This window comes from Podarcis tiliguerta (genome assembly GCF_965153285.1).
Source record: "Podarcis tiliguerta genome assembly, chromosome: 16".
Classification (NCBI taxonomy): domain Eukaryota; kingdom Metazoa; phylum Chordata; class Lepidosauria; order Squamata; family Lacertidae; genus Podarcis; species Podarcis tiliguerta.
The window spans coordinates 36,869,079-36,892,535 of record NC_139549.1 but is presented as its reverse complement, the minus strand read 5'-3'; the positions used below and the strand labels follow the sequence as shown (position 1 = coordinate 36,892,535).

Sequence of the window (23,457 nt, the reverse complement as noted above, 5' to 3'; positions counted from 1 at the left end):
ATAAGGTAAAGGTACCCCTGACCAACAGGTCCAGTCGTGACCGACTCTGGGGTTGTGCGCTCATCTCGCTCAAGAGGCCAGGAGCCGGCGCTTGTCTGAAGACAGCTTCTGGGTCACGTGGCCAGTGTGACAAAGCCACAGCTGGCGAGCCAGCACCAGCGTAGCACACGGAAACGCCGTTTACCTTCCCGCTAGAGAGCGGTCCCTATTTATCTACTTGCACTTGGGGTGCTTTCTAACTGCTAGGTAGGCAGGAGCTGGGACCGAACGACGGGAGCTCACCCCGTCGCGCGGGGATTCGAACCGCCGACCTTTCGATCAGCAAGTCCTAGGCGCTGTGGTTTAACCCACAGCGCCACCCGCGGTCCCAAGCCGGAATACTCACTACAAATAGCTCCCTTTGCGACGAACTGTCACTTTAATTAATATTTAAGCCAAGGGGGATTTGAGGTTTGCTTAACCCAAATCTGTCCACTGCTTTCCAGCTGAAGAAACAGCGAAATTTGAGTGATGCCGCTCCTTAAACCGTCATGTGATAGGATGTTCAAAGATACAATTTTTTTTGAAGGCAAGGTTTTCTGAATTTTGGCTTCGTTTTGCTAAAATTAGCCGATTACCACAGTGTATCCTGAGTTTGCTGATGAAACAGTTTTTGTGCTGCCATTTGGTAGCACATATCTTTGCAAGATGCGGTTTTCAGCTGCTGTGAGGACAAAATGCTGTAGCAGGCTATGTATCTGCAATGATCTTGAGAGTATGTCTGACAACCTTCTAACCCCCTCGTCGACCTATTTGTCGGCAAAATGTGAACTGAATTTTGGAAGGTTTAGGACGGGTAAAAGGAAGTCCTTTTTCATGGGGCACATGGCTAAGCTCTGGAACTGGGTCCCCCAGGAAGGGGTGGTGGCCATCAACTTGAATGGCTTTAAAAGAGGATTAGACATATTCATAGAGGAGAGACCCATTGATGGCTACTACTTCATGATGGATGGAACGCAGGTGGCGCTGTGGGTTAAACCACAGAGCTTAGGACTTGCCGATCAGAAGGTTGGCGGTTTGAATCCCAGCGACGGGGTGAGCGCCCGTTGCTTGGTCCCTGCTCCTGCCAACCTAGCAGTTCGAAAGCACATCAAAGTGCAAGTAGATAAATAGGTACCGCTCCAGCGGGAAGGTAAACAGCATTTCCGTGTGCTGCTCTGGTTCGCCAGAAGTGGCTTAGTCATGCTGGCCACATGACCCGGAAGCTGTCTGTGGACAAATGCGCCGGCTCCCTTAGCCAATAAAGCGAGATGTGCGCCACAACCACAGAGTCACGACTGGACCTAATGGTCAGGGGTCCCTTTACCTTTACTTCATGATGGGTACGTTGTACCTCCACAGTTGGAGACAGCAATGCTTCTAAAATACCCATTGCTGGAAGCCACAGGAGGAGAGATTGTTCATGCGCTTGAATCCTGCTTGCTGATTTCCCACAGTCATCCAGTTGGCCACTGTGAGACCAGGAAACTAGATGAGCCAGTGGTCTCATCCAGCAGGATCCACTTATGTATTCTCCCATCCCAGTGATACTTCCCCAAATGGGCTTCTTTCATGAACGTTAACTGTTAAAAATATTCATAATTTGTTATAGCTTAACACTGCTAGTATAACTGTATGTTTTTGGAATAAATTTTTATAGCTTATGAAGCAATATCCCACAATCCCATGATTGGTGTTCTTAAATTCCCATTAAAAAAAAAAAGGTGGATAATGTTGCAAGAACTGTAGATATTTCAACAAATTCCACATTAATCGAGGCGTTAAGTAAATTTATGTGTGGGTGCCTCGAGTAATGGTTATAAAACAGGCAAATGCAGTAAAAAACCTATAAAACCAATGGCTGCTGAAGACCTAAAGTCCAGAATTTGTCTGACAATAAATCGGTGGTTCGCAATACCCAGTAAATTTGGACTTCTGGGCCACCGTACTGAAAAGGTTGGGAACCACAGCTAGAGGAGAGCAGGGCTCTGAAGTTGCTTCAGCAGCCACCAGACTGAGCCCTATTTCCATAGCTGTCAACCGTCCCTTATTTGGCAGGAAAGTCCCTTATCCCAGCACTGTGTCCCGCTGCTGTCCCTTATTGATGATGTCCCTTAAATTTTCCGGGTTTCAAAGGAAGCAGCTCCTCTCCCTCCCTCCCTGCCGGCCAGGGAGGAGGGAGGCTCCAACTGTGTTGCTTGGCTGCGTTGCTCACCCAATAAGGAGTCTAAGAACGACTGGGGGGTGGACCTTGCATGCCTTGTGCTGATCAAATCAGCCGCGTTGCCTGGGGACTTACCTTTGCTCAGCGCTTCCCAGCGGAGAGGTGACAGTGGTTTTCCTTGCTGCATCCCCTTTGCCGGGTTGCTGCGCTGTGGGAACCACCGCTTGAGGCTTCGTTTGGCTGCTGGTTGGGCTTTCTGCCTTTGGCTCGGAGGGGCTCAGAAGTTGAACATACCTGTGCTTGGAAAACCCCTTATTTTGGCTCCCCATCCCTTATTTTCAAGGCTGCTGGTCCCTTATTTTCAAATCTGTAAGTTGACAGCTATGCCTATTTCTACACAGACTGGCAGCAACTCTCTAGGCTTTCATGACATGTGTCTGTCTGGAAATGCTGGGGATTAAACCTGGGACCTTCTGCACTCAGAGCATATGTTCTACCAGTGAGACACGGCCCTTTCCTTTCCAGTAACTGAGCGTGGGGTGCCAGTACAAACTGACTGGCGGAACTGTGATTTACCTGCTACATATTCCGCCAGATTCTGTAAGGGTGGGGAGGTGGGAGCAGAAGCTCATTCAGCTTCTTAAAAGAGCATGCCATTGTTCCATTTTATTTTATTTTAATCAAACTCTTCTTAAATGTTGGTGATTCTCCCTGAGGGCATATTTTTTAATTTGGCAGGCTTATCACTGGACAGGCCGTGAGCCACAGTTTCCCTCCCACTCAAGGACGTGATAGATGGGAAATACAATTTGCACTGAAAAGAATTTGGAGCAAGGTGTTTGAGCGGAAGTCCATGTCTTTGGCTAAGTTTTTGATCAACTTTAAAGCTGTCGGGTTTTAGCATAGGCTATCTGGTCTGACAATTAACCTCCTGAGAAAAGCCTGAGGCCAAACAGCCTCTGCTTATTTCAAAACAATAGGCAAACCTTATAGGAACAGAGAAAGGAGCTGTCTAATACTGATTCTGCCCATTTTGCTCAGTACAGTGGTACCTCTAGTTACGTACTTCATTCATTCTGGAGGTCCGTTCTTAACCTGAAACTGTTCTTAATCTTAAGCACCACTTTAGCTAATGGGGCCTCCTGCTGCTGCCGTGCCGCCGTAGCACGATTTCTGTTCTCATCCTTAAGCAAAGTTCTTAACCCGAGGTACTGTTTCTGGGTTAGCGGAGTCTGTAACCTGAAGTGTATGTAACCTGAAGCGTATGTAACCCGAGGTACCACTGGATTGCCTACACGGACTGGCAGGGTTTCCAGCAGGAAACCTTTCCCAGCCCCAGCGGCAGATGCTATTGGGAAAAGAACCAGGGACTTCCTGCATGCATGACAGGTGTTTTGCCCCTGAGCTACAGCCCTTGCCCTGCCCTTGCGCAAAGCACAAAGCACAAAAAAAGAAGGGTCAAAGCAGAATGCCAGCAGAAGGTAAAGAACATATGAAAGAACGAGGAAAGCAAAAGAGAGGTCTGTATACAAGTGTGAGTGTCTAAAACAGAGCTTTCCAAACTTTTCATGATGGTGACCCGCTTTTTAGATATGCATCATTTCGCGACACAAGTAATTCAGTTTTACTAGCAAACTGGAGGTTAAACTAACCCCTTTCCAGCCCTGGGAGGAGCGTGGGAAGCGTTCGCGCAACACAACTACACACTGCAGCCGACACACTAACGTGTCACGACAAACAGTTTGGACAGCTCTGGTCTAAATCATTGGGTCCTGATTTGACCTCCCTTTGTTCTCACTGCCTCTAGGTTTGCAGTGTCCTTCACAGAGTCAATGAAGGAAGCAGCTGCAGTGCATTGGGTACGTAATTATGGCGTTTTCAGTCGTATCTGCAGAGCGTTGCCCTAAAATGTGGGTTTGTGGGGACTCTGTGGCCCTCAGCTGTTGCTGGACTACAACTCCCATCATTCTTGGGCGTTGGCCATGCTGGTCAGATGGATGGGTGGCTCATGGTGGAGAAAATGGTTGCTGCTGGTTGCTGGAAGCAGAGCAATACCACAAAGACCACAGGTCCATCCAGAGTTGTCTATGTGAACTTGGAATCATAGAAGTGGAGAGTTGGAAGGGGTCCCAAGAGCCATCTAGAGCAAGCCAAGGCGATCATGCCAGGGTGAACATGTCTGAGGCTCATGGCTCTTCAGGTACACAACATCAAACTGAGGTTTAGGGTTGCCTGTTGACTGGTCTACTGGCTTTTGTATGCAGTGGCTATAAAACACGCCTGACATAAAGAGGGATTTGGTTTAGAGAGCCCTAGAGAAGGCAGATTTACTTTCCATATAAATACAGTATTTGATAGCAATCACAGACAGGGCTTTAATTTATTTTGATACAGTCGAAAAACCCTACTCCAGATAAGTACACTCTTCCTCTATGATTCTCTGCCTTCAACACAAATTACGCCTTCTTTGTTGGCAACCGTCCTCTACCCATCAAACTGCAACCTTCATTATTTCTTCTTGTTTTATTCCCCACCTCCCACTCCTTCCAAGAGGATACACACACACACACCCATCTTTCTCTGTGCAACAGGCACTTGCTAGTGGATGCTATGAAATGTTGCTGGTATGTTAGCATTTATTTTTTAAGGGCTGCTTTTGAGCTAAGCTGGTAACTGTGTCAAATTACAAAATTGGTTGATGGAGACCATAAATAGCAAGTAAAGTTCTTTTTCAAGCTTCCCGTTCTCCCCTGCTCCTGAGCTTGCTCTGGCGCTCCTTTCTAGAAGGAGCCAAACCCGTTTGAAATTCTCTTCTTTGGGATGTACTTACAGGGGGTCAACAAACCTTTCTGACCTGTGTACACATTTGCAAACCAGACGAGCTGTCTTGGTCGCTGCACATACATACACAACACAACCAAGCAGCCATTTCAGCTTATTTTGTTGGCCGCAGCAGAATGCTTCTTTCGTGACTCATTTTAGCATGGGGGGGACACCCTTTGGGTGGAGGGAAGGCCTCTGTGGGGCACATTCCGTGGGCACCAGGTGGTGACCCTTGCAAATTTTTCACTGTCAACAATCTGAAGCCAATGGTGAGCTACATTTTTGGAGGTCCGGTTGGCTAATTCTTTATATTTTATCTGAATATTTTATACCTCATCTTTAAGGGTAAAACCCTCACAATTTTTTAACTTTAAAAACAAAAGTTCTATAGAGCCTTTCATGAGTAAAATCCTCCCCTAGGCCGTTCACATATTGTATCAATGTGCAACCGTAAAATACGAAAAATATCACCAATGAAAATGATCTCTTGTTTTGGTAGAACGTAGTCCCACATTATTAAAAGTAGCCACCAGATGTTTGGAGGGTGGATGGGGAAAATATTAGAAAAATAGCAAAAGTCCTTCAGAAGAACCTCTACCACAGCCTCGGGGCCACTCTGGAAAAGGCCCTGCTCCTAACAATATCTGATGTCATCAGATTGACAATTAAAAAATGCTCTGAGCAAGAAGCTAGCATCTCCGTTGCAGAGGGAGGTAAAGAAAGCAACCATTTTAAAGTGCTGAATCTTAATCTCCTTCTGCAGGTGTTTTAGGGAGAGTGGTTTCTGAAACACAACCATGTGTGTGTGTATGTGTGCTGTAAATATTTTCTCACATTTGCTTCGCTCAGTTAAACTAACTTGCTTTCCCTTCATGCCTCTGTTTTTAAGCCTCGTGCCAGGAACAAAATATATGTTCAAGCTCAAGGTAAGTGTTCTAAATTTACCATTTCTGCAGAGAAAAACTAAATCATGGGTGGGGTTTAAGAATCATGGCCATCTTCTTTTTCTTATATATAGAACTGATTTATGATTTTCAGGTTTATACATTTCAATAATTTTACAGTCATTTTAACATTTCAAAATTTTACTTCCTTCCCCCTCTTTCTGCAGTTCCTTAAAATTATTTTTAATATTTTCTGCATATCCAAATTAACTTAATTTGATCATTTATTCATCTACTTTAAATATATACTCTAATGAAACTGCAGGCTATCACAATAATCCTGCCAGTGTCCTTGTCTGTTTACAGTTTGTAAATATTCAATAAACCATTTCCATTCTTTTATAAAAAGTTTGTTATCTTGATTTCTTATTTTTGTGGTAAGTTTCACCATTTCTGCATATTCCATAAGTTTTTGTATCCATTCTTCTTTCGCTGGGACTTCTTCTTCCCATTTTAGGGCAAGTAACATTCTTGCCGCTGTAGTCGCATACATAAATAAATTTCTGTACAGTTTGGGTAGCTCTGTCCGTATAATTCCCAAAAGGAAAGCTTCTGGGTTGTTTTTCCCCCATAGTGTTATTTTAAACATCTTTTTCAATTCATTATATATCATTTCCCAGTAAGCTTTAACCTTGCTACAAGACCACCACATATGATAAAAAGAACCTTCTTTCTCTTTACATTTCCAACACTTATTTGATTTTGATTTATACATTTTTGCCAATTTACTTGGTGTTAGATACCATCGAGATATCATTTTCATATAATTTTCTGTTAGACCATAATATGCTGTGAATTTTATATCCGTACTCCATATTGTGGAATCATGGCCATCTTCACACCCCCTTGAGTGTTTTTGCCTTGGTGGGACGTGTCCTTGAACTCTTATTGTGCCCTTTGCTTGCTTGGATAGAGGCTAGAGAGGGTTGTGTGGATGCCTGTACAGTGGAACCTTTACTTACGGACATAATCCGTTCTGGATGTCCATCCGCTGGTCAAAACAGTACGCTGGAAGAGGCGTCTTGTATGCTTGCGCATTCAGCAGTAGCACGCTTCTGCGCATGCATAGACGGTGGCAGCCGCTTTTGTGCACACACAGATGACAGAAGCCACTGCACATGCGCGAATTGTGGCAAACCCAGCGTTTACTTCTGGGTTTGCTGCGGACACAACTTGAAATGTCCGCGAGACGAGGCGTATGTAAGTTGAAGTTCCACTGTTGTATAAAGGTTAAGTTTGTGCCTGTTGCTCTACCCACATTTGCCTTTGGCCACACTTACCGCTGGCATACTTGTGGCCCTTGTAAGGTTTCCCCGAGCAGAATGCGTCCCTCTGGCTGAAAAGTGTTCCCCACCCCTGAACTCTGCCTCTAAAGGATGTCCAGGCCAGGGGATGCTGTAACAGCCGCTCACATAAAAGGTGTCATGAAGAGAGGAGGTGTTAAGGATGCCTCTGCCTGGAATAGCATTTCAAATTTTATTGACAATGAAATCCCCATCTTCACGCACTTGGAAGAGTAGCTATGGCAAGGACAGCCAGCATGGCTTCTTCCAGATGCGGCTGGATTGCAGCTGCCACCATCCTTGACCATTGGCCATGTTAGCTAGGACTGATGGGAGCTGGAAGTCCAGCAGGCTCTGGAGGAATACTGGTTCCCCAACTCTTATCTACAAGTCCCAGTGCATTGAATGGTTTCTGGAAGGGAAGAGGAATGCCACTAAAATGGATGAAGCTTGCCTGCCGTGGATTACTTTCCGTGAACTATTTAATGCACGTCTGCTTGTTTTTATGATTATTATCAGGAATTGTGACCACCTGCAACGCTTCTTTCAACTGGAAGAGATTTCTGCAGTCTGAAGGTAAAAAGAAAGCAAACCGACCCGATTCCCAGTCTCCTCGCTCTGTCCTATCTGTCCCTGTGTCAGGGCAAGCTCCGGGAGCAGGTCAGCAATGACTCACAAGGTGTCAGTGTGGTTCCTGGGCTACTCGAATGGCTCTAAACTTTGCTATTACTCCTGTGTAGGCCAGCTGAATTGGCGAAACAAATTGAAAACTTGTTTCTGAATGGATCTTTTCAGGCCCCTAGTTAAAATTCCCTTCTTCTTCTTCTCATCCCAAGTTTTCATAATTAATGTCCATAACCTTCATTTAAGTAGCGCAAAACAAAGCTCCTTTTGAGAGAGCCTGAATTGAAAGCTAAACAGAGGCCGTCTCTTCTGAGTCCGCGACAGCTCCAACTAGCAATGGCGGAAATTGATTTTTCTCCCTCTAAACCACAGTGAAAATAGTGTTGGGAGGGAGGGAGGGAGCGTGAGCTGGTGCCAGCTTTTCATCCAGTGATTTCTTTAAAAAACAGAAACCGTGTAGCTTTTTAAAAAAGCATAAATAGATAAAATCCTCCCTGAAATGTATGTGTCTGCAAACTGAAGGGAGTTCACTCACTAGTCTGAATAATCTCCACGCAACCTTTCCAAGAAGGCCTAGATGAAATAATGATTTCTGAGGGGGCGGAGAGGCGATGCGTCAGTTTGAATCAATAGGGCTTGCTTGGTCCATGTTTCAGTCATTTATTGCAGCGGTAGTCAACATGGTGCCCTCCACATGTTGTTGGGCTTAGAAGTCCCAACAGCCTTGGTTACAACGGCCAGTTGTGGCCTTAGAATCATAGAATTGTTGAGTTCAAAGGGACCAAGGGGGTCATCTAGTCTGACCCCTGCAGCATAGGAATCTTTGGTGCTACGTGGGGCTCAAACCCACGACCCTGAGATTAAGAGTCTCGTGCTATCCCAGGTCTTCCCTGGATGGTGGACAATAGGGGTGTAGTCCCAACAACATTTGCAAGGCTCTGTGTGGGTTACCCTCGATTTATAGTCTATGCTATGAGACTCTCTGTAGGCTGAGCTGACTTTAGAAGTAGGGGCAGAAAGTAGACACGATGTTGGGGTGGCTGTGGAGATTTGTGCACACATTCTGTTTGTGTGGGATGCAGGTGGCGCTGTGGTCTAAACCACAGAGCCTAGGACTTGCCGATCAGAAGGTTGCGGTTCGAATCCCCATGACGTGGTGAGCTCCCGTTGCTTGGTCCCTGCTCCTGCCAACCTAGCAGTTGGAAAGCACGTCAAAATGCAAGTAGATAAATAGGTACCGCTCCGGGGGGAAGGTAAATGGTATTTCAGTGCGCAGCTCTGGTTTTGCCAGAAGCGACTTAGTCATGCTGGCCACATGACCCGGAAAAACTGCGGACAAACGTCGGCTCCCTCGGCCAGTAAAGCGAGATGAGCGCCGCAACCCCACAGTCGTTCGCAACTGGACTTAACTGTCAGGGATCCTTTACCTTTACCTTTTTACCTGTTTGTGTGCCCCAGTACAAGTGGCCACATTTACTTCTATGCACACCCACCTGTACTATGCACTCCCCCCCAGTGAATATGCCCTACTTTTTGCCATATAGTGAAACATCAGGAAGAGGTGGGGGGGCAGTCCAGCCTCCCCATGCAATGATGAGTTCCATAGTATAAGTGCAGCCACATAGATCTCCCAACTTTTCTTCTGTAGAGGTGGCACATATGAGAGTCTCCAATGGGAACATGGGGCACTCCCTAATAATCATAAATTTTATTTATACCCCGCCCTCCCCAGCCAGAGCTGGGCTCAGTAAAATCACAGTAAAAAACATAACGGGGGGACCAATTTAAAATACAGGTTAAAATGCAATTTAAAATGCAGCCTCATTTTAAAAGTAGTCCATAAATCAAAACCATAAGGGGAGGGAAACATAAGGGCCAGACTGAGTCCAAACCAAAGGCCAGGCAGAACAGCTCTGTCTTGCAGGCCCTGTGGAAAGATGTCAAGTCCTGCAGGACCCTAGTCTCTTGTGATAGAGCGTTCCACCAAGTACTGAAAAGGCCCTGGCCCTAGTTGAGAGCAATCTAACCACCTTGCGACCTGGGACCTCCAAAATGTTGTCATTTGTGGACCTTAAGGTCCTCTGCGGGGCATACCAGGAGAGGCGGTCCTGTAGGTATGTGGGTCCTAGGCCGCATAGGGCTTTAAAGGTCAAAACCAGCACCTTAAGCTAATAATAATAATAATAATAATAATAATAATAATAATAATAATAATATCTTTATTGTCATTGCCCCGACGGCAAGAGCTCGAAGAGACAGTGACCAGGATGCGATGGATCTTTTTACTATGTCCAGTGCCTTCCTATGGCACCTTGTGGCATAAATCTGCTCTAAGGTAAAGAGTGGGCAGCCAACAATGCTCTCTGCTGCCTTAACAACCCTGCACAACCCCATCCTATCCTGGGTAGTACAGCTTCCGTACCACACACATAAGCCATAAGTGAGCACGCTCTCAATGGCACAGTGATAGAAGGCAAGCAGCAGTTTCTGCGGAAGATGGTTTTTCCTTAGTATTCTCAAAAAATACAGTCTCTGCTGCGCCTTCTTCATAAGCCCCCTTGTGTTGACACTCCAGGACAGATCCTCTTGTAATTCAATGCCCAAAAATCTGAGTTAGACCACTGATCCATCTAGCATAGGATGTTCTGCACCAGTGGTGGTGTTGGACTCCAACTCCCATCTGCCCCAGGGGCCCTGGCCGATGATCACAGATGACAGGAGCTCTAATCTAACAATAATTGGAAGGCCACAGGTTCCTCGGACCTGGTCTACGGTGGACTAGTACAGGTTCTCCAGGATTCCAGGCAGGAATTTTACTCAGTTCTTCCTGGAGATTAAACCTGGGTCCTTCTTCATACTAAGCAAACACTCTCCCGCTGAGCTACAGCTCTTCTCCTGCTTCGGGGGGGGGGGGGGGAATTATATTAAGGCACAATCCAGGCACTAACTAACTTAGCTTTGACAAGTTGGCAGCATCTTTTTATTAAAGTAATCATATTTCCCTCCCAAATTTCTCTGCTTCCCTGAAGCCCTCCCGAGGCATCTAATGTACATACATAAAACATTAAAGCCAAAACATTTTATTCCAATAAAACTAAGCCCTATAAAAATAATAAATTTCATAGCTGAGCACAGTGCTCGTATAATGTGAATCTAAATTGTTTAGGGCAGAAATGGGGACCTCCAGATGTTGTAGGACTCCAACTCCCATGACCCCCCCAGCCAGCATGGCCAAAGAGATGACCATTCCTTTAATCTCTCCCCCAACTCTCCTGCTTTAATTACCTTGTTATTTTAATGAGATTGTTTTATAATGCCTTTTAATTTGGATGATTTATCTCATGATGCTTGTGTCACTGGTTTTTATACTTGTGAACCCCAAGGGTCATCTAGTCCAAGGCAGGAATCTCAACTAAAGCATGCAACACTGGTGGCCATCGAACCTCTGCTTAAAAAAACCCAATGAATGAAGTCCACCACCTCCCAAGGGAGTCCATTCCACTATCGAACAGCTCATACTTTCAGAAAGTTCTTCCTGGTATTTAGTTGAATCGCCTTTCTTGTACCTTGAAGTCATTGGCTCTTGTCCTCCCTTCCAGAGCTTGCTCCACCTTTTTGATTAACAAGTTTCCATACCACAGTGTAGTGGTCCTACGTGGTTTTTGTTGTTGTTTATCCTTTACGTTGGGCTCAAGCACACAGAATTTTATCAGGTCAGATGCGATAATTCAGGCGTTGGGTCATAGTTCCCCAGGGTGTGGCCGGGTGGACAGGAATGGTGCAACCGCCTAGATCTGGTCGGTGTCGATGCGAAACTACTGAGGATGCCGCCTTGAGTTTCGTCATGGAAAAACAGCGGAGCATAAACGGCAGCTCACAAAATGAAATCTGAAATACTGGTTTATTTCAGCAAAGCCTCCTCACCCGAAACGACAACGAACTAGCGAAGGATTCTCTTGCCATCAGCAGAGGATTGGCTAGGGTTGCGAGGGCGATTTTCAGTATTTCACTCTGGGGAAGTTTAAAGGAAAAACATTTTAGCAGCCCACTCATCAATCCCGGCTCACAGAGTGTGCAGCCTCCTTTCCATTACGAATGAACTGCGAGTGCTCAATTGCTTTATCACGGCGGCAAATGTGTGTCATTATTCAGAAGCAGTGTCCAATTCTTAAATTGAGCATTGTGAGGTTATTTCTTTCCCAGTAAATCATAGTGCGTGTCTGGGAACGAAAAGAATAAAAATGGATAATTTTCAGAAGCTGGATGATTTGTCGCTGGGGAGCTCTGCCTGGATGATGATTGGATCCCGAATCTGGCTGTTTTGTGTGATTAAAGGAACCGGCAACAGAAGAATGGAGAAAAGGGTACAGGGGTTTGTGGGGGTGGGGAGATCCCAAATGTGCATATATTACTTCCAGTGGCACCGCATACAGCAAAAATAGACACAGAGATGTCTGAGGGCATTTGGGCCTTCTAAATTACTTACAGATGAACTGCATGATCATCAGATTCACATGGTTTTTTTGTTTCCTGGCAGGTAGAGCAGCTGCTTTCATACCAGGTATCTCCAGGTAGCATTGGAACATTCTCCTTGTCTGAAACCCTGGAGAGACATTAGTAGTCAGTGTAGACCCAGGAGTGGGCATCCTGGGGCCCAGGAGCTCAATTCAGCCCTCCGTGTTTTTCTTTCAAGTCCTGGAGACTCATCTCAGGCCATGGCTCCACTGCAGTGGTGCCTCTTGCTCACCTGGGTGAGGGATGGAGAGAGGCAGGGGTTTGTATGCAGGTATAGATACCTTAGGGACGCGGGTGGCGCTGTGGGTAAAACCTCCGCACCTAGGACTTGCCGATCGTATGGTCGGCGGTTCGAATCCCTGTGGCGGGGTGAGCTCCCGTCGTTCGGTCCCAGCTCCTGCCCACCTAGCAGTTCGAAAGCACTCTTAAGTGCAAGTAGATAAATAGGTACCGCTTTATAGCGGGAAGGTAAACGGCGTTTCCGTGCGCTGCACTGGTGCAGGCTCGCCAGAGCAGCTTTGTCACGCTGGACACGTGACCCGGAAGTGTCTCCGGACAGCGCTGGCCCCCGGCCTCTTAAGCAAGATGGGCGTGCAACCCCTGAGTCGGTCACGACTGGCCCGTACGGGCAGGGATACCTTTACCTTTACCTTTATAGATACCTTAGACTTCTGCATGGCGGCAATGTAGTCGGTGCTGGAATGAATTAGGTCAGTTTAAATGAAGTTCACTGAATTAGTTCAGCAATCTCTGAATGTCACCCGAAAGCAGCTCCTGTTATTGCCATGAATTAAGTTCATTTGGGCGTAGAACCTGGAATGATCCTTTGTTTGTCTTCAAGTTCATTCTCCTTAAAGAACAACAACAACCTGTTGAAGACTCTTTGGGCCTTTAAGCTTTAAAGATCTTAATTGCTGGGGAAATGTGTGTGCTCTCTGATGTGTTTTCAGTCTTCTTAAGTTGCAGCCCAGCCCAATGGTAAGATGAGGATGCTGGACTAGATGGGGCACTGGCCTGATTCAGCCAGCTTTTCTTACGTTCTTTCCTTCATAAGTGTGTCAAACCTCTCAAGAAGTCCCAGTTTGCAGCACCTAAAATGGTCACAGCAATCTGCCACAAGTATGACTTTTCCCAACCATGTAATAGAAGGACCTAAGTTTTAGAAGTGGAGGGAAATCTTATGAGAAATTGATCAAAAAGCTTATTTTGGTACTGCCGGGGGTGGGGAGTCTTTTGGAGCTTGAAAACACCAGAACATAAAACAACCGATATGGTCCAAGGTAGAATTCTCAGCAAGGTGCCCTCCTCTCACTTTTGTAGATGTTCAGTGAACACTTTGAAATGTTAGAAGGGAGATGAAAGGGCCTGTTTCTTTAAGGAGGAATGAAAGGCTCAGGGTGGTTCAAAGGGAACAGAACACAGGAACAGAGAGGTGATGTAACCCCTGCCATCAGGTTCAAGAGTTGTGCAGCTTCTGAAGAAGAGAAAACCCAGACAAGGAAAGCTTGGGATGCATCAGACCTGGGATAGCTTCCTTTAGAAAACCAACATGGTTTTGGAACGCTGCTGAAAAGAATGAACTAAAACGGGAGAGTTTTATTTCTTGAGCAAGAAGATGGGTATGTTGCTGGACTCTAACTCCCAGAAGACCCGGGTAGCACGGCTATTGGTCAAGGATTATGGTTGTTGCATTGAGGAACACAGGTTCCCTATTCAAACCTACAATAACCCCCCAAAACTGCTGTGGCATGTGTCTTCCATTAGATAGGACAGAGGTCTTTAACTGGTCCAGACTCGGGACCCAGCTCTGGCTCCCAATCTGCACCATGGGATCCACTTTTACATGCTCACTTTTGATTTATACTTAATGGTACTAACAAGGTACATTGTTAATCCTGAAATGGCGATTCAGAAAGTACAATGTGGCAGCAACCGCTTGCTGCAACCTACCTGGGATGGCTTTGCAACCCCCTGGTTGGTCCTAACCTGTGTTGAAGACCCATGACATAACAGATACATCTCTGAAGGGCTGTTTGGTCCAAGTGCAGTTTAACTATGCAGTTCTTTAAGAAGTGCAAGGAGGAGCCTTGGAGTTGGCCATCAACAGTCTTTATTTAATTATGAATGGCATGGAGAAAGTGGACAGAGAAGATGCTTTCCTCCCTCACTCATAAGACTAGAACTTGTAGACATCAATGAAGCTGAATGTTGGAAGGTTCAGGACAGAGAAAAGAAATGACTTATTCATGTAGCTCATGGACAACTCTGGATCTCGCTCCCCCATGAGGCAGTGATGGCCACCAGCCTGGGTGGCTTCAGTAGAGGATTAGACAAAGTCATGGAGAAGGAGAGGGCTATCAATGGCTACGATGGCTCTGCTCTACCTCCACAGCTGGAGGTAAGTTCCCAAATGCCAGTTGCTGGAAATTGCAGGAGGGGAGAACAGGTTGCTGCACTAGATGGACCATTGGCCTGATCCAGCAGCCTATTCTGATGTTCGTAAAGGTAAAGGACCCCTGACAGTTAAGTCCAGTCGCAGACGACTCTGGGGTTGCAGTGCTCATCTCGCTTTACAGGCCGAGGGAGCTGATGTTTGTCTTCAAACAGTTTTTCCGGGTCATGTAGCAGCATGACTAAGCCGCTTCTGGTGAAACCAGAGCAGCGCACGGAACGCCGTTTACCTTCCCACTGGAGCGATACCTATTTATCTACTTGCACTTTTTGGCATGCTTTCGAACTGCTAGGTTGGCAGGAGCTGGGAGCTCACCCCGACCTTCTGATCAGCAATCCCAAGAGGCTCAGTGGTTTACACCACAGCGCCACCCACGTCCCAATGTTCTTAAGTGCCTCTAAATCTGTACAAGTGTGGACTCTCCGACTGATAAAGAGCCCTGCACAGCCAGCATTCCTGATCACCTTCAGAGCTTCCACTGGAACTTTTGCTGGAAGCTAACTTTATCCCAAGGCCTACTGACTGGTCAATCCATCGCAGTATTGCTGCTGTAAGTGTCAGCAGCTCTGCAGGTTCTCTGGCAGAATCCATCAACTTTCTATTCTTTTTCTTCATGCGCTAAGATATCTGGTTCCAGCCTTGCGCCCAGGTGCCCAACGAACTTCAGAAAACCCTGTTGAAGGTGATGGGTTGATCTCCCCTACCATCTGGTATTTGTCACTAATGCACAAATCTTCCACTACAGGCGGCAACCATTTCGCACGGGGGCTTCCTTCCTCCTGCGTACATATAAGCGGAGCACATATAAGCACACCCTGTCCTGCACACACACATTCACACTGTTCTGCCTTATTCTGGGTCATTGCCTATACACAGAGAGAAGCTAGGGCTCTCAAACCACTGTTTTCTCCAGCAGCCGCTTCCTGGGTCGATTGTTTAGGCAGCTGGGTACGTCTCTTGGTTTTTAAGAAACCTTGTATGTTCTCTTATCGGGAGTATGGTAAGGCAAGCCGCTGTGTAAAACCTCAAATGGGACAAAACATCTTGTATTTTCTTTTCTTTGAGCCGACAGGGAGAGAGAGAAGAAGAAAACCCATATATATATGGGATTTATCTTAAGATAAGATAAATCTCTCCCCAGCAGTTCCATTTACTTGCAGCGAGTTTCTCTTTGATATCGCTAAGTTGCATGGAAGCCTGTAGGGCCCGCAGTCAGATTAACGATCTGTAAGGAGTGTTTTGTAAGAGTTTTATCTGTGATTTCTCAAACAGACTTTTTCTTTTTTTAAAAAAAAATTACTTGGCATGCATGCAGGGATGGCATTAAGAGAGTGCTGCTCCAAAGCCCTTTTTAAAAGGGGCGCTTCTGTTCTGCTCCGTACTTTCCGTTTTTTTAAAAAAAAGTCGAAATTGTTATTTCGGCAGTCCTATAGGAATTATTCTTGATATACTATTTTGATTGTGTTTGCAAAGCTTGGAGGAGGATTACATCCAGGAAAAGGAAAAGTCTGCTTTTTCAGCGGGAACAGAGTAAGCCGTACAAATACTGTATGTCTTAATTCAGACTAAGAAAGCAAAGCAAATTCTACAGTCGGGATACGTGATTAGAGATTCAGGGCTGCCTCTGGAAATGGTATGTCCGCCTCAAGTTCCTCCCCACTTCCTGCAACGCAGGTGTGGTGAACTTTGGGGCCAGGGGGTCAAATGTACCCCTCCACAACTCTCGTATCTACCCTTTAGGACTCTGTCCTGGCTCTTGCTGCATGAAGAACTTGAACTGTGATCCCAATTTCTGCCAGAATATTTAATCTGTACAGTGGTACCTCGGGTTCAGGTTACATACGCTTCAGGTTACAGACTCCGCTAACCCAGAAATAGTGCTTCAGGTTAAGAACTTTGCATCAGGATGAGAACAGAAATCGTGCTCCGGCGGCGCGGCAGCCCCATTAGCTAAAGTGGTGCTTCAGGTTAAGAACAGTTTCAGGTTAAGTACGGACCTCCAGAACGAAATAAGTACTTAACCCGAGGTACCACTGTACTGTGTATAGACAACACAAGGGTTAAAAAGCATAGTGGGTGATATGCCATCAGGTGATAAGCATGGCAATGTGAGACATGGAGCTAATGGGTGACATGACCCAAAGTCTTTGCTTTGAAAAAGTGAGGTGGGTACAGCTTTAGGCGACTATGGAGTTGTGGCGCTCATTCCGCTTTCAGGCCAAGGGAGCCGGCATTTGTCTGCAGACAGCTTTCCGGGTCATGTGGCCAGCAGGACTAAAGCACTTCTGGCACAACAGAACACCGTGACGAAAGCCAGAGGGCACGGAAACACCGTTTACCTTCCCGCTGCAGCGGTACCTATTTATCTACTTGCACTGGTGTGCTTTCGAACTGCTAGGTTGGCAAGAGCTGGGACCGAGCAATGGGAGCTCACCCCATTGTGGGGATTCGAACCACCGACCTTCTGATCGGCAAGTCCAAGAGGCTCAGTGGTTTAGACCACAGCGATGGTCACTCCTTTGGGCGGATTGTACCATTACCCTCAGAGGCACCCTTAGCCTTTACAGTGGTACCTCGGGTTACAGCCTCTTCAGGTTACAGACTCCACTAACCCAGAAATAGTACCTCGGGTTAAGAACTTTGATTCAGGATGAGAACAGAAATTGCGTGGCACAGCAGCAGTGGGAGGCCCCATTAGCTAAAGTGGTACCTCAGGTTAAGAACAGTTTCAGGTTAAGAACAGACCTCCAGAACGAATTAAGTTCTTAACACAAGGTACCACTGTAGTAGAAACTGGGCTTTTAGTGTTGCAGATCCAGCTCTCTGGAATCAGTGATTAATCAGAATCTGGCAGGCACCTACTGAGTACATTTTGATTCTTTGTTTAAGAAAATTTTCCCTGGGGTGTAACCCACTTATTTGTATACCACTTTGATGGCTTTATGCCTCAAAGGGCTCCATAAATGTGTTTCTTACTATTAATGCCCCCCTTAGTTCCCCTCCCCCCAAAAAAACTAAAAAGCCCCAAATGCTGTAACCTTTCCTCATAGGGGGAGTTATTCCAGCCCCTTTAGAATTTTGGTTGTCCTTTTCGACACACACACACACATATGTGTACACAGAGGAAAGTTATGTGAGCCTTTTCAGACCAGTTTTGTTAAGATTAGCCCAGGTGGATGTCAAAATAGCTTGTGGGGGGGGGGGACTTCAAGGGAAAGCACTTGCTAGGAACAGAATAATTTATTTGTTTGTTGCATTTTTAAAACCCACCTTTTTCTAGTTAATTTTTATTGAATGTTTTCAACATAAAAGCTGAAAGTTTTCTACAATAAAAGTCAAACCTGTCTAAAGACAAAGAATAACGAAAAACCAAAACAAGGAGAAAGAAAAATCAAGAAACAGAGAGACAGAAAAGTTCAGAAAAGAAGACATCCACTTTGGGCTCCAGGGAGGGTCCCTTCATGGGCCATGAGTGATCTCCAGCTCTCTCCTGGACCCAGGGTCAGATTTAGGTTTGATGAAGCCCTAAGCTACTGAAGGTAATGGGGCCCTTTATATGTCCAGCTGTCCTTTGTCAACAGCAAATTGTCACTGTTTTTTGTGTTGAATATATGCTATATGGTAATTTATGGACCTAAGGTAAAGGGACCCCTGACCATTAGGTACAGTCGTGGCTGACTGGGGTTGTGGCGCTCATCTCGCTTTATTGGCTGAGGGAGCCAGCGTACAGCTTCTGAGTCATGTGGCCAGCATGACTAAGTTGCTTCTGGCTAACCAGAGCAGTGCACGGAAACACCATTTACCTTCCCACCAGAGCGGTACCTATTTATCTACTTGCACTTTTTGGCATGCTTTCGAACTGCTAGGTTGGCAGGAGCTGGGAGCTCACCCCGTCACGGGGATTTGAACCGTGACCTTCTGATTGGCAAGTCCTAGGCTCTGTGGTTTAACCCGCAGCGCCACCCACGTCCCATTTAGGGACCTAATAGGTATCTAAAGCCATTTGTATGTAACAAAATATGTATTTTATCAAAGTAATTATTGGAAAAAAATTCTTTACATTTTGGGGGGGCCCCAAGAGAGTGGGGCCCTAAGCTATAGCTTGTTTGGCTTATACGTAAATCCGGCACTGCATACACCTGTATAGTGGAGCTTGACTACACCCCAGAATCTTAAACGGCGAGAAGCCTGCAGATATGCAGGGGTTAATGCTGTTGACAGTCCGGATGAATTCAATGTGCGTGGAGCCCAGCGGAGTCTCCGTCCAAGCCGAATGCCTATAACATACATATAATTAAAATTTCAAGCAGGGCGCTTTGGTGATAGGCATGGGCTGACGCTTCCTTTCTTGAGCAATTTCGCACCTGCAAATTTGGATCGCGACTCACAGCAGGGCCCAAACGCAGGAAGGTGCAAGGTGAGCCTCAAGTGTCGCAGCGGACTTTGTCATCGCAAGCAGAGCGCTTGCTTTCATTGCAGCCGTGCTGCCAGGGAGGACAGAGGAGAATGATCAGTGAATGTCAGGGCTGCAAGGGAGCTTAACTTGGAAGTTAGCTTTTCAGGTAAAGGTAAAGGGACCCCTGACCATTAGGTCTAGTCGCGGACGACTCTGGGATTGCGGCGCTCATCTTGCTTTATTGGCCGAGGGAGCCGGCATACAGCTTCCGGGTCATATGGCCAGCATGACTAAGCCGCTTCTGGCGAACCAGAGCAGCGCACGGAAACGCCGTTTACCTTCCCGCCGGAGCAGTACCTATTTATCTACAGTGGTGCCCCGCAAGACGAATGCCTCGCAAAACGGAAAACCCGCAAGACGAAAGGGTTTTCCGTTTGCAGAGGCGCTTCACAAGACGAATTTCCCTATGGGCTTGCTTCGCAAGACGAAAATTGACGAAAATTTTTGAGGTTTTTTTTCCACTCCAAAACCCCTTTTTCTGAAGCGCTAAGCTGCTAATAGCATTTTAGCAGCAAAACCGCTAATCCCTTAAGCCTTTAATAGGCGTTAATAGCCCTTAAACTGTCAATAGCGCTAATAGCGCTAATCCGCTAATGGGCTTGCTTCGCAAGACGAAAAAACCGCAAGACGAAAAGACTCGCGGAACGGATTCTTTTCGTCTTGCGAGGCACCACTGTACTTGCACTTTGATGCGCTTTCAAACTGCTAGGTTGGCAGGAGCTGGGACTGATCAACGGGAGCTCACCCCGTCACAGAGATTTAAACCACTGACCTTCTGATCGGCAAGCCCTAGGCTCTGTGGTTTAACCCACAGTGCCACCCACGTCCCAGCTTTTCAGGTAGAAACCATTAATGTAGATGCAGCTAGGGGATTAGATCTGTTCCAGATGTTCATTCGAAACTCCACCTATTCTGGTTTTGTAGAAGCTGAGCTACACCCATGCCACCATCCACTAGCTGCACAGGAATGGCACGGAATATAAACTAAGAGCAGAATCCAGTCTTCCTAAAAGTCTCTCTTTTTTCCTAAAGCTAAGTTTCTGTGAATGTGACCATTTCAAAACATATTTTGAAAGTATATTGCGATAAGCCACAGTGCTTCTGGGGTGTGGGGAAGCCTGTCTACCTCCCTATTACAGCAGCTCTTTGCTTCTTGATGCTTCTGTTCAGAGGCCTTAACACCTGTGGTGGCTATTCTGGGGTAAAAAAATCATCAGTCCTTTGCCATCTCATGGGGGTGGGGAGGTGGGTTACCTCCTTGAACTGCAAGAAGAATAAAAAACTTTAAAGTGGTTGCTAGTTAAAAGAAAGAGAAGGGAGCTTTCTTATGTTAATAGATGCTAGAGTGGTCTGTGCTAAAATACTGAGGGGAAGTGTCAGTATTGAAAGAATGGTTATTAAAAATTAAGGAATTTATCTGCTGTGAGCAAAATTGTGTAAAGGGAGGATAGCAAAAGAAAAGAAATAAATAAACCAATTTGGAGACTGTGTTGGTATTTTTTAAAATATTGAACTGCCATTAAGAATAGCTGTTCTCCTTTCTTATAAAAGAAATGCAGTTTTGAGCTTTAGAAATATTTTGATTACCTTTTTATTTCTTTTTTTGCTGTTTAGTCAAACATTTTGTAATTGTGTTTGGACTCGGAGATTGTGTGTGTGTGTGTGTGTGTGTGTGTGGATATATACCCTCAAACAAGAAAATTAAAATGTGAATCAAATTACCTCCTTTAAAATCACCTTTTCGGTTGTCTGGAGCTTACATGATGGAGCCGGCCTATTCAGATGGAAGCCAAACGGAAATGTTGTGAAGATGAAAGCATTTTAAAATCCCCGGCTTGATTTTTAATTTTCAAAAGCGATATTGCTGGAACGTGCTACCAATCCCTGGTGACATTTAGGGAAACGAGCTTTCGGGAACTACTTCTGTAGCTCGGGGTGGTTGATATTCCTGCATTTCACGGTTGTTTTGAAAAAGATCACAAAGGTTTTAGGAAATTAAGAGGCAGGAAACTTACTGGCAGAGAGTTATTTGGTGGGTCGTCTTTTTTATAAGGACAACACAGGGAGAAAATGATGCAATGGGAGACAGAAGATCGGGGGGGGGGAGAGCTTCCCCCATTTATCTCAGGAGGAGGAAGCTTCCAGATGCTGCTGTACTACAACTCCCATCATCCCTGACCATTAGCCATGCAGGCAGGCGTCTGATGGGGATCAGAGCACAGCAACATCTGGAATGCCACAGGTTCCTCACGGAATGATCTGTAGCATTCCTACCAAGGCCAGGAGAAAGTATGAGGGAAGACAGTGGAACAGCGCCAGTGCTTTTCCCCCCGGGGGTACGCATACCCCTAAACGTTTTGTGAATCTAAGTTTGGCCTCATTGAGGGGCAGTATTTCAATATGAGTAGGAACGTGAGAGTACCCCTAAACATTTTTTAATAATAATAATAATAATATATTATTTATACCCCGCCCATCTGGCTGGGCTTCCTCAGCCACTCTGGGCGGCTTCCAACAAAATATTAAAATACAGTAATGCATCAAACATTAAAAGCTTCCCTAAAGAGGGCTGCCTTCAGATGTCTTCTAAAAGTTTGGTAGTTGTTCTCTTTGACATCTGGTGGGAGGGCGTTCCACAGGGCGGGTGCCACTACCGAGAAGGCCCTCTGCCTGATTCCTTGTAACTTAGCTTCTCACCACCAGAAGGCCCTCAGGGCTGGACCTCAGTATCCGGGCAGAATGATGGGGGTGGAGATGCTCCTTTAGGTATACTGGGCCGAGGCCGTTTAGGGCTTTAAAGGTCAGCACCAACACTTTGAATTGTGCCTGGAAATGTACTGGGAGCTAATGTAGGTCTTTCAGGACCGGTGTTATGTGGTCTCGGCAGCTACTCCCAGTCACCAGTCTAGCTGCCGCATTCTGGATTAGTTGCAGTTTCCGGGTCACCTTCAAAGGTAGCCCCACATAGAGCGCATTGCAGTAGTCCAAGCGGGAGATAACCAGAGCATGCACCACTCTGGCGAGACAGTCTGCGGGCAGATAGGGTCTCAGTCTGCATACTAGATGGAGCTGGTAGACAGCTGCCCTGGACACAAAATTGACCTGTGCCTCCATAGACAGCTGTGAGTCCAGAATGACTCCCAGGCTGTGCACCTGGTCCTTCAGGGGCACAGTTACCCCATTCTGGACCAGAGAGTCCTCCACACCTGCCCGCCTCCTGTCCCCCCAAAATAGTCCTTCTGTCTTGTCAGGATTCAACCTCAATCTTTTTTTAGAAAAAGAAGCACTGAATAGTGCCGTGCAGTGTGTCCCACCCACCCCACATGCAACCAGAGATGACCTGGCAGTTGCACCCTTGTAATGAACAGCGGAGGAAAGCCCATAGCTCAGGGCTAGATCATCTGCTTTGCATGCAGAAGGTCCCAGGTTCAGTCCCCTGCACAGGGCTTGGAATGTCCCCTACCCAGGAGAGCTGCTGTCTATCAGCATGGACAGCGCCGGGCTTGATGGACCAATGGTCTGGCTCAGCCTTATAAAGAAACTGGCTTTATATGGCTACTAGCCGCAAGGGCTGGGCGGTACCTCAGAGATAGTAGGCCTCTGAATGCCAGTTGCTGGAAATCACAGGTGGGAAGAATTCTGCAGTGCTCAGGTCCTGCTTGTGGGCTTCACATGGTCCTCTGGTTGGCCACTGTGAGAACGGGATGCTGGACTAGACGGGCCATTGGCCGGATCCAGCAGGGCTCTTCTTACATTTCCTAACTCTGTGTCAGGTGTCCGTGCAGGAGCCAGGCCCTGTGACCAATAGGACTCTGCAGGACTGGGGCCTTCCTAAGTTTGTTCTGAAGAGGCAAGGCAGGTGAGGCTAGTTGGTAACTCACAGCACCTGGTGGCAAGAGCCGGGAAGGGATATAAGGTCAGCATTTTCCCTTCGGCTCTTTGCCACAGTACCCCTTCACTGCCTTGCTGCGTTTGGTTCCTTGACTCCTTGCTTCTTGATCCTCGGACCCTTGACTTTGTAACTCGTTGCTTCCTGACCCTCAGACCCTTGGCTTCTTCACTCCCGGCTCTCTGACCCTTGGACTCTTGGCTTCCCGACTCCTGGCTTCTGGACTCCCGTTCCTTCTCCCACCCCGCCATCTTGCCCCCGGTCCCAATGTCCCCAGCCAGGACTTTGA

General features: G+C 46.5%; 1 protein-coding gene across 2 annotated transcripts in view; it reads left to right on the top strand.

The window, feature by feature from the left end:
• Window positions 1–23,457, top strand: part of GLT1D1 (glycosyltransferase 1 domain containing 1) — a 54,935-nt gene that overhangs the window by 6,022 nt on the left and 25,456 nt on the right. The window contains exons 4-6 of one of the 2 annotated variants that reach the window (XM_083418352.1): window positions 3,990–4,041; window positions 5,895–5,931; window positions 7,752–7,808. In XM_083418352.1, the coding sequence (XP_083274478.1) occupies window positions 3,990–4,041; window positions 5,895–5,931; window positions 7,752–7,808 (146 nt within the window). The remainder of the gene's footprint in view (window positions 1–3,989; window positions 4,042–5,894; window positions 5,932–7,751; window positions 7,809–23,457) is intronic. The other variant, XM_083418353.1, reaches the window with a different exon arrangement.